The sequence below is a fragment of the Lolium rigidum genome, unplaced genomic scaffold (genome assembly GCF_022539505.1).
Source record: "Lolium rigidum isolate FL_2022 unplaced genomic scaffold, APGP_CSIRO_Lrig_0.1 contig_1679_1, whole genome shotgun sequence".
Taxonomy (NCBI): domain Eukaryota; kingdom Viridiplantae; phylum Streptophyta; class Magnoliopsida; order Poales; family Poaceae; genus Lolium; species Lolium rigidum.
Genome location: NW_025899896.1, coordinates 21244 through 33048, shown reverse-complemented (window position 1 = coordinate 33048; position 11805 = coordinate 21244). Strand labels below are relative to the sequence as shown.

General features: G+C 49.4%; 1 protein-coding gene across 1 annotated transcript; it reads right to left on the bottom strand.

The window, feature by feature from the left end:
- Positions 1 to 8699: 8699 nt before the first annotated feature.
- On the bottom strand, positions 8700 to 11166 carry LOC124680436 (exocyst complex component EXO70A1-like). Its single transcript, XM_047215495.1, has one exon. The coding sequence runs from the start codon at positions 11164 to 11166 to the stop codon at positions 9142 to 9144; it is 2025 nt and encodes a 674-aa protein (XP_047071451.1). The 3' UTR covers positions 8700 to 9141.
- Between the last annotated feature and the right edge of the window lie 639 nt (positions 11167 to 11805).

Sequence of the window (11805 nt, the reverse complement as noted above, 5' to 3'; positions counted from 1 at the left end):
AGATAATATTGTTGTCGATGCTCTATCTAGGAAGACTATGCTATTAACCCATCTTGATGTTAAAATTCCTGGATTAGAGGTGTTATGTGATTTATATGCGACTGATCATGATTTTGCTGAACCGTACCGCTTGTGTGTTATGGGTAAAGCATGGGAAAAGTATCACATACACGATGGGTTCTTGTTTAGAGCTAACAAACTATGTGTTCCAGAATCGTCTGTGCGTTTTCTCTTATTGCAGGAATCACATGCTGGTGGTTTGATGGGTCACTTTGGGCGTGAGAAGACGCTACTCATGCTCGCTGATCATTTTTATTGGCCAAAGATGAGGCGGGATGTGGACAGGTATGTGAAGAGGTGCATTACTTGCAACAAGTCTAAGTCCAAGCTGAAGCCTCACGGTTTGTATACTCCGTTACCGGCACCTACTACACCTTGGGAAGATATTAGTATGGATTTTGTGTTGGGTTTGTCGCGTACTAAACGAGGTCATGATTCTATATTTGTGGTAGTGGATAGATTTTCTAAAATGTTACACTTTATTGCCTGCCACAAAAGCGACGATGCGTCGCATATTGCTAACCTGTTTTTCAGGGAGATTGTTCGACTATATGAAGTTCCGAAGACTATTGTTTCTGATCGTGATGTGAAGTTCATGAGCTACTTCTGGAAGACACTTTGGGGAAAGCTAGGGACGAAGCTACTGTTCAGTACTACTTGTCATCCCCAAACTGATGGTCAAACTGAGGTGGTGAATCGAACCTTGTCACAACTCGCTGAGATCCATGATCAAGAAGAACCCGAAGGAGTGGGAAGAGTGTTTGCCGCATGTAGAGTTTGCTTACAACAGTGGCGGTACATTCTACCACGGAGCTGTGTCCTTTTGAGGTGGTGTATGGTTTCAAACCCATTACTCCACTTGACTTGTTGCCTTTGCCCATACATGAGAGAGTTAATATGGAGGCATCCAAGAGGGCAGATTTTGTGCGTAAGATCCATGTGAAGACTAAAGAGTTGATAGAGAAGAAAGGTAAGAGCAATGCTGCAAGGATGAACAAGAAGCGCAAAAAAATGTTGTTCAAGCCTGGTGATATGGTCTGGGTACATTTTCGCAAGGATAGGTTCCCGAAGCTGCGGAAGTCTAAATTGAAGCCTCGTGGTGCTGGTCCTTACAAAATGCTTGCCAAGATCAATGATAATGCATACTCGATAGATCTTCCGATTGATGAGTTTGGTGACGAGAATTCTTTCAATGTTGCTGATTTGACACCATATGACGGAGAAGACCTTGGAGCGTCGAGGTCGACGCCTTTTGAAGGGGGGAGATGATGAGGACATCCCTACTACACCACTACCTCCGTCATTGATAAATGAAGATGAACCTGTCTGTGAAGCTCAAGTCCGATGAAGTTCGGATTGGACCAATTACAAGAGCTCGTGCGAAGCTACTTAAACAACAGTGAACTTGTTTCTAAACGATACTTTGATTGATGAGAACTTTATACCGCCTAAGTCCTATTACTTATGTATCATCGGTATCAAGAGGAGACGAGCATCGCACGAGGAGAGGAGCAGCTGGACATGAAGACGGACGTCAAGATGGACGTGAAGTCGGACATGGAGCTGGACATGAAGATATCTCATGGACGCGCGAGGGAGGAGCGGGAGGAATGCGCGAGAGGAGAAGACGATGTCCAGGCCGGTCCAGCACCCGGTCCGCCCGGACCCCTGACCGGCCAGCCCGGTCACAGGCCCGGTTGACCGGTCGCCAACCGGCCTCGAACCGGATATGAAGCATCGTACCGGGCAACAACCGGAAAATTGCGAAGTTTCCGGTTGCCGCCCGGTTGACCGGACCACAGACCGGCCCACCCGGTCCACAGCCCGGTTGACCGGATTCCAGACCGGACCAGTCCGAGTCTGTCTCGACCAGATCTATTCTGGGTCGGTTATTTTTGTATCTTTTCGACCAGAACTCGTCCCGGACACCTATATAAGTGCCCGGGACGCCCCTAGCTGCTTTAGACCACGTTTAAGATAAACCCTAGTTCTTAGTTATTTGCTCTAGCAAAACTATTGAATCCCTACACCATATTGCTTGATATTGTGTAGATCCTGAAAAAGTCTTGTGTGATCTGTCTGCTCCATTGGGAATTAGACGGTTGCAACTTACCGCTTCGTGGTCGGCGGCTACGTGCGCAAGTGTGTGGAGTTGTGAATATCTTGCAGGGTTGAGAGCTGTTGCATTGGCGACAGGGACCAATCGAGAGATCTCGTTGCTTACTGAGAAGATCGGGCCACCCCTTAATTATCACCGGAGAACCTCGCCCAACCGTCCTCGTCAGGGACCTCATCAGGGTCCTTCTCGTCGTAGGGTAGTAAATAACAGACACCACCTTCCAGTCGTTGCCGTAAGCCCTGCTGGTTCCGCCGATGCTGATGCCGCCACTTGCATTTTGGCCTTTCTCAGAAGCCATCAGTTCATCCACACCCCATTCCTAGCTTGCCCTCGCCGCTCACCGTCGCCGCCGCTCTGTGTAGTGGTTCGGGATTGGAGCGTGCCCTGGGGGGTTGTTTTTTTGGTACTGAGAAATAATACGAGGATCTATTTGTGAAGTTACAGAGCTCTAGGGGGTATGTGGCAAAAATTGCAACGAAATTGTGTGTGTGCCTTTGCCAGCATGGCATCCATGTGTCGTCTGCACGTTGGCTAGGACCAATTATCGCCCTGTTTGACAAGTTGTAGGAAGGCAATATCCTGCACATCATGTGCAAGTTGTAGTACCTTCCATGTAATTAGCTCAATCCAGAAAATGTAATTTAGTTACTAGTTAGTGGAGAAACAGGGGAGACCATATTTTTGAATGTCGGGAGATAGACATTCAGGCCTGCACTTCGTTTAATTCCCATCCAGGTACATTTCCATGATTTCATCATCCACGCAGTCACGCAGACCTAATTACCGTTCGGTGCAGTGCCGTTGCAAGTTTGCAAGAGAAAGCAAAGGAGAGACTGGACAAGTGATGGTGGCCAGCGTGGAGCGACGCACTCCAGGTCCGGGGGAGTAAGGAGTAATCGTGCGAGACAGAGTGGTTTCGGAGGTGCATTTTCTGGGGATCACTTTTGCTCCTCTCGATCGCATCGCCGTCACCTTTCCCTCCGGCGCCGGTTGACGCCGGCGCGGCTCCGTCGTTGTTGGCAGCGTGGTTGCTTCAGACGGCGACACATAGATCACGCGGGATATACAGGAGAGACTGTCAGCAAAAGCTTGACGTCGTTGTCCATCACTTTCAGTTGTCGGGATGATTAGATAGGCCGGCGAAAGAGAGAGCGGTGTCTTAAGCTTTACACGCCTGTGATGTTTTTCTGTTTGGAAAAAAAAGTCTATTTAAACCATTAGCTTATTGAGGTTCCGCGAAATAAACCATAAACTCTAAATCCTTGCCGTTTGGATCTTGAATTTGCAAATTTCGATCGGTCTAAATTAAATCCTTCATTTTTCATTTAAAAATAAAATACTCATACTAAATCGGGAAATTTTGTTTAAGGACATCGTTATTTGTGTACCTTCCCTAAAACATATCGCCCGATTATGTCTTTTCCAAGTATCATAATAATTTTGTGGCATATTTACTAGAACACACCACACGAATGCAGCATTTTAGAGGACGAGCTACATGTAGCTCGTTTTCATGGAAAATTTAAAAATCATATTTTGAAGTTTCAAAAAAATTGAAAATAATTATGCGTGTAGTTGATGATATATACCACACGTATGTAAAATTTTAGTACAAAATATACAAAAATAACAAAAGTATAGATCTAAGAATAGTGAACAGTACAAATGTCAAAATCCTGAAAACTATCCAAATTTGTTATTTTTGTGTAGCCCAGATTACAATGAATTTTGGATTGAAACTTTGCATGATTGCGGAATACTTAATTGCCTATAGCTAGATTTTTTTCGCAATTTTTTAGAACTTAGAAATACCGATTTCAATTTTGTTTTTCAAACGAGCTATATGTAGCCCAAGCTACAATGTGAGTTTTCGCACACCACGTAGCTTAAAACGAAAAGTTTTGCACTTTTGTCTGAAATGATCATGCTATGGACGATTTTGAAGAAAAGTGCAAACTTTGCTTTTTTTGACCATATGATCTGTTCTGGCAGATATTTCACAAAATTCTAATGGTACTTGGCAAAGATATAATTGGACAGTGTGTTTGAGTGTTTTGTCAAACGCCAAAAAAAATTCGTAGTAAATTTTCCCTCCAAAATAAGTAGGGCTCTCGCTGATAAAGTTGTCCCCATGTTATACCCATCTCCCACCTCAAATCTCTCTCGCGAGTCAATGACACACCTCAAATCTGACTGGAGCGTGGCAGCCACCGTGCCAGCACGCCGTCCATGTGTGAGCTGTGCGAGCACTGCCGCTCCAGGGACGTTCCCTTGCCAAGCGGTGCAGCCGTCCGTGCCTCCGTGAGAGCGCGGGAGAACGACACCGCCTTGGCTGCATAATGACATCGAGGGCCCAAGAGAGCGAGGAGTTGTGTAGCAGGTGCACCAGCTCCCGTGGGGGACTGACAGAATCAACGGTCGGATGGAGATGAAGAATACCCACACAATGCAGTCGATTATGCCCTTGCTGACTTGATTCCTCGGACGAGGCGATTTTGAGTTCAGAGGAACGACGACATGGACTGTGAAGGTCTGCCTCTACGGCGCGACGCGACATCGACGATGACAACCACAGGTGCACACAGCAGGCTCCATGGAGAGTAGGAGGGGACGAGATGGAGTGGTGGATCGATGGAGGATAGGGAGGTGGTTGCTTGGCATGCTTAACATGGTGAGGCATCCACGACAACGGCAATCCAACGATGATGGAGCAGCAAGGAGGAAGACAACATCGTGAATGGGAGAACATTTGGGGAAAGAAATAGATCCTACATGTAGGCCCGTACTGTCAGTGAGAGTAGCATGTAATCTCGGTCGAGATTATTACGCTCCCGGTAAGTTCAGTCAGTATTTGAGATAAACTCCTCCTTTTCTGTCGGAAACTCAACTGATTCCGATATGCACCGGTATGTACAAAACATATTTGAAAAAGTTAAAAGAAATTAGGAAAACAAATTTCCATGTAGGCTACCACATAAACTTGTACATAAAACCAACAATTTTTGTGCCCTTTTAGCATCAAATGTTTATTTTTTTACACAGGGCACAAAACATGTCAGTTTTTTCTGAAACAACTTCGTAAGCATGTATCATGTCAAGATATACAAGTGACATTTTATATATTTATTTAAAATTTTAAACATATTTAAAGTGCATTTTGGAATAAAGGGTGCATAAAACACCCTGTCCCTGGCCTTTTGTGTTTCATATCTAGGATCCGCACGGACGCACGGTACACGGCCATAGAAAGTTTGTGTTGTTTGGGCCATAGACCCAAGCCCACAAGTACGCGGCAGAGCGAGGAAGGCCTGCAGCCCGTAAGCTGACTGGCTTGCACGGCTATTTCCTAGCAGCGATACAGCGACACAACGTGGACCTGCCCAGCTGCGCTTGGTTCTTTCAGTCTCCAGTTTTTTTTTACAGGAAGCGTGAGCTTTATTATTAGGCATAAGAGTTTTACAAATGTTTGCCAACACACAGGTTGGGATAGCATCACGTAAGAAACCACTGAAACCAGACTTGCCTAATTACACAAGACATGTGGTCGCTTCATTGCTCGTGCGATCTACCTTCTGCACTTCAATATCCTGATAAACCTTCAGCAACTCTCTAGCTTCGGATAAAGAGTCCAGCTCTCAGATGGCTCCTGATCCCCTTTAACTAGGGGTGGGCATAAAAACCGATGACCGAACACCGAACCCGAAAAGACCGAGACCGAACCCGAAAAGACCGAAACCGAAAAGACCGATCAAAATATGGGTAGCAAATTTTTTAGACCGAATTTAGTCCGGTCAATTCGGTCACTTTGTTCGTGATAACCGAATAGACCGAACTGACCGAATTTTATGTTTGAGAGGCCCAATTCTTGATTGGACAGGTTTAGCCTTAACCTTTTGTTGTCCAAAATATACTTTATGTTGTCATTTGTTAGTCTATGACTATGAGCTTGTGACTATTGACGTGTATGGTTGTATTCTTTTGTTGTTGGCTGAAAATTCATAAATATGTGACCTATGAAGTATGACCGGATAATATGAATGTTGATTAAACTGCTATATTATGCCACTATTAATATTTGTTCTTGCAAACTGATACGAATACATGCATTGGAAAAAAAATCAAGTTACTACGGAACTGTTGCCCCAGAACTTTCACCAAATACTCTCCAAGGTTTTGTGTTGACAACAACTATCACAAAGTTCGGTCATGACCGAAACCGAACCCGAATTATCGGGTACCCGATTTTATCGGGTAGTAAAATTGACAAGTAATTTTCGGTCTTTATTTTTAGAGGACCGAATTCAAAATACATCGAAATACAAAGACCGAATTTTCGGTCATGACCGAACGCCCACCCCGACCTTTAACTATGGTCTGAACAGCCCGAAGACAGCCAGAATCCGGAAAATCTAACTTTATTTCTCCTTAGAGCAAAATCGTTTAATTGATGATACTATAGAAAGAAAATGGAATTGCATTTAGCCTGCCCCCAATTCTATACCACTATATGCACGTCACCATTGGCTTTAGCCGCTTTCGGTCTTATCATTGCATAGCCTCGTATAGTCGCTCAACTTTCGATACTCGATAGAATTTGCTTCGGTACGCTCCCTTTTATCTTGCCATGAATCTTGACGCGGAACAATGGTAACCATTTAGGTGCAAGAGTTAACTCCGTCTATTTTATATTTATTTCCATCAAACTTGCCTATCAATATTTGACGGTACCCCCCCCCCCCCTCCCCCTCTCCCCCTCTCCACACAAACACACCCGACCCCACCACTCACCCACACACGCATCTCTTTAAAGTCCACCCTAGCACCAGCAACTTCAATCTCCTCCGATCCAATTCACCACAAAATCTCATCTCCACGGCGCGTCCGAAGGCATTAGGCCGGGCGCTTGGGGAGATCTCGATGTATAATCGACTGGTAGTGCTAGCTAGTCCCGGGGAGTTGGCTCGCGACACCTCTCTATGGAGTGCATCCTGGTCGAAGTTGTTGTGCACCCTCAGGTTGTGCTCCGAGTAGATCTCACGCCCAAGCCACGGTGGTGCACATGCGCCATGTATGTCCGTTTGGGTAGTGTCGCGGTTGGCGCATGTATGGGGTTCTTGTGGCGCTTGATAGGACGACTGGCTCAAGCATGGCCGGTGGTCGTCAGATCTGGGGAGGGAGGGAGAGCCTCGGGCCTCTCACACTAGATCTGGAGAGGGAGGGAGGCCCCCGGGTCTCTCACACTAGTTGGCGCCCGATTGAGGTGTTGCTACCAATTTTCTTCGGATCGGAATAGGGTGCCCCAAATTCGGCATGGTACCCACTTTAACCTCTTTTCTTCTTATTGTAGCATTTTTCTCTTGTTCCATCCAAAGTTCCAAACCACTATTCTTGCTTGAATTTTTCTATTATTATATAGTTCAATTGCTGTTTTTTTTTTTTTTTGACGATGCCTGAAATGGTATCTCTAGGGGAGTGCTCAGTTTACCCAGGAGGGTGCAGAGACACCGGTATATCTTGAAGTTGCCAAATAGACCTCGTGTTCACATCAACCAAGTTGCCAAATAGATCTCGTGTTCACATCAACCCCGGAGTCATTGTTACTCTCTCCGATTCATATTATTTGATCCATAAGTAATATGAATCGGAGGGAGTAGCAGAAACATGCTCAATTTAACTTCAACTAGTGGGTGATCCCATTTACAAACCACCATATGCAACGATAATTTAGCATTACCTACGAATTCGGTGATTTTTCTGTCAAAGGACACACAGTCACAGTTGCGTCGCAATGTGATTCCAAGTGATATGGCCTGGTCAGTATTCAGTAATCGAGGGGCTATGATCACTTGAGCATGTATGCATATAAATAACTGCCTACCTCACCAAACAGCACACTTCAGAGTTCAGGGAATCACTTACCTCCAGAAACTACTCCGCATAGGAGAGCCTGATTCATCTGTACAGCTGCGCATAAAGAAGTATACACTATACAGTACTAGGTACTGGTAACAAAATAGGTAAGCAGTGTGTAAAACGGAAACACAATTTGGCTCCCTGAGTTCAGTGATTTCTTTTGTCAAAAGTCACATACAGTAGCAGTTGCATTGAAAGTGATGCGAAGTGATATGCCTGAGTCAATAGTAATCGAGGAGCGGTAGTACAGGTGATCACTTGAACATGTATATGCAGCACATAACCGAGTAGTAGCTCACAAAGAAGCACACTATGAAGATCTGGGAAACGCTTACCAGACTACTACTCACAGGAGAGAGTGATTCATCTTGTAGGGCTGATCATAAGCAAGTATACAGTAATAGGTAGCAAAAATAGGTAAGCAGTGTGTAAAAGAGAAAGATATATGAGAGAATGGCAGTTTCTAGCAATAGAAATTTTGAAGATAGGTAGAATTCTTGTCAGATATAGTCACTCTACTAATCATTGCCATTTTTGTATACCTCCATATAATTCACTGCATGTTGATAACACTAAACTTATAGCATATCAAACAAACTTCGACATATACCAGATAACTGTCATTTTTTGACACCAGGGATAATATAATTCACTGCATGTTGATAACGCTAAAAATTATAGCATATCTAACTAACCACCAACCCATAATACAACAAATCTTTGACATATACCAACAACTGATTACACATGCTATTCTCCCCGCATAAGCTCCTAAAATGAATTGAATATACCGCTAGAGATAATAATGTGAAGAGAATGGTCTAGGGGAAGGCGGCCAAGACATGCTCTGAGGAAACATTTCAGGTTCCTTCTTCCCGACTATGTCAGTGCTGGAGAAGTTTTATGTTCTTCTAATTCTCCAGCAGCTCTTTATCATCAAGCCATTATTGGATCATAGATTACTGGCTCGAAGTGAACAAATTCTTGATTATCCAGTTATTGCTCAATTCTGTACATCCAACCAATCTTTTCACAGTTGAGAAGATGCTCTACTGCAATGTTGAAGCGCTCCGATACAGCCCAGTCATTGCACTGTTAATCTTGCCATTTGAGTTCCTGATCTGTAAGCTTCCAGTCCTCCTCGGCTGCTTCGGCATGAAGAGGTTGCTGAGCATCTTATCAAGGTCTTCAGTGCTGTACTTGACATACTTGCTGGCGCTGCCATCCTGCTCAACAAGCGGCCCGTAGTTCTGCATGAAGCTTCGGTACACAGGCACTATCGCCTGCACCACAAGGTGGCACAGCCTCTGCTGCAAATCCTTATCTGGCACAATCCACGCGGACTGCTTCTGGTACATCTCAGCAAAGCTAGCATTGAAGGACTTGAAGCGCTGCTTCACCAAGTCTCTTGCTGTAGCCTGCCCCTTGGAGAACAAGATCAAGCCCTCCCTGCTCAGCAGGGGCGCAAGCGTTCCCCAGCTCTCCCTTAGGAATATCTGGGAGTAGTAGTCCTTGTACTGCTCATGCTCCCGGAGCCATTCGTCGCCCAGGACCTCCCCCATCTTGGTGCTCTTGAGGTGCTTGAAGAAGTGCCAGTGTGTGTTCATCATGAAGAGATAGGAGAGCGTCTTGTCCTGGTAGGACTTGGACCAAGTGTCGAAGTTTGCCTCGAGGGCCTTGACGATGTCGTGCACGGCGTCGACGAGCATCTTGTCGTCGAAGGGCTCCTTGCGCCAGCTGCGGTGGATGGTGAGCACCTGCGTGAGCACGGCGCGGTACTGGTCCCCGAGGAGCTGGTTGCAGTACTTGGGCACGAAGGTGACGAGGCGCGGCACCCCGCCGTCGGCGGGCGGCGGCATGTTGCGCTGCAGCTCGACCTGCACGAGCAGCGCCTCGAAGATCTCGACGGCGCCGTCCACCACCCGCTTGACCAGGTCCCGGGTGCGGCTCTGGATCTCCACACAGGCCTTCCCGCCGAAGAGGCGGTTGAAGTCGAGCCGGAGCCTGCTGAGCGCGTCGAAGACGTCGAGCAAGCGGAGGAGCTTGATGGGGTCCTTGCGCGCGTCGGCCACGGCGCGCGCGAAGTTCAGGAAGTCGAGGATCCCCGCCCGCGCCGCGATGTCCGCGAAGCAGGCGGCGGCGGCCTCGGGGCGCGGCGCGAAGACGGCGATGCAGAGCTTGCGCTCGGCTTCTAGGAGGTGGCGGACGGCGAACTCGAGGTGCCGGCCCCAGAGCTCCACGCTGGGGCTGAGCGCCTGCGCGTCCTCGGCCGGCTCGCGCAGGTAGTCGAGGCCGAGCGCGCGTAGGCTGGCGCTCACCGTGTCGCCCCGCGCGTCGGCGTAGGCGGCCGCGCAGTAGCTCAGACGCCCGTTGGCGGCCAGGCGGTCGAGGGTTAGGCTGAGTTTCTGCACTGCGGCGGCCGGGATGCGGGGCGGGGTTATGGGGGCGGGTTTGGTGGATGGGTTTGGCATGGTGAGCGGGGCGGAGTGTTCGGCGAGGAGGCGGCAGAACTCGGCCTCGAGCACGTCGAGGGCCGCGGCAAGGAGGCCGGCATCGAGGTCAGCGGGGGAGGGGGTTTTGAGGCTGGAGAGAGCGTTGGTGAGGTCGGCCACGAAGCGCGGGTCGGCGAGGCCGCGGTCGCCGAGGTAGGCGAGGATGTCGGCGAGCCACTGCGCGGCGAGGCCGCAGTTGTCGGCGAGGAAGCGGAGCGCCTCCTCGAGGCGGCCGACGAGGGCGAGGTAGCCGGGCAGGTCCTGCGCGGTGCCGGCGAGCAGCGGCGGCTCGAGGCCGTGCACGGCGTCGAACACCTTGAGGACCGCGGCGGCGGGGCCCACGGCGCGGTCGATGTTGGGGCCCGCCGTCTCGAGCGCGTCCCGCGGCGCGCGGATCGGGCGCACCGCCGCCTCGGCGCTCTGCAGGCGGGCCTGGATCTCCGCCATGCGCGTGCCGGAGCGGGCCAGCGCGTGGGTCAGGGACCGGGACCGCTCGACGCCGGCGCGGAGGGCGGTTCGGGCCGCCTGCAGGGACGCCATCCGGCGGCGGGTGTCCTCGTCCTCCTCCTGATCCATCCCCATCTTCGCCGCACCCCGAGCCGCCCCCAAATTAACCTTGTGTGTCGAGCGGGGAAGACAGAACACTGAAAGTCTAGAGCCGCGGACTCTGTAGTAGCTTGCGAGCGCCAATCAATCTGGTTGGAATCGGCCGGGCAGGGAGCGCCGGTGTGGGCTGTGAGTCAGCTGTAGCTTGGAGGGTGGTGGTTACTTATCTGAGGAGTGGAAGGGCGACGGCGACGGGCAGCCGTGCAGGTAGGTGACGGGCGCTGGGAATGGAGACGGCGTGGTGTGCCGTGGCAGGGGAAGGGAAGGGGATGGGCGGGCGGCGGCAGAGGTTTAGGTTGGAAAGCGGGGAGGGAGAAAGGGGAGGAGAGTTTTTGGATGGATGGAGAAAAGAGATAGTCTGACTCGAAAGCACGCGCTCGCCCGGCTCCCGTGGTCTGTCGCTGGGGCGTGGCGTGGGTGGAATCGAAAAGAATAGAGAAATGCGGGGTTCGCCACGGGGGACGACCAAGGAGGCAGGCGGCGGCTGCGGCTGTGAAAGTTGGAACCAGCTGGGGCTCGGCCGCCTGCGCCCCACGCGGCGCTGGGGTTTTGTTTTCTTCGTGAGCTTTTCCGATGGCGTTTTCCGGAGGACGAGACGGCGGCGCTGGCTCCCGC

Excerpts from the sequence above, each read along its gene's own strand:
- LOC124680436 (XM_047215495.1), bottom strand. The coding sequence starts at position 11,166 with ATGGGGATGGATCAGGAGGAGGACGAGGACACCCGCCGCCGGATGGCG.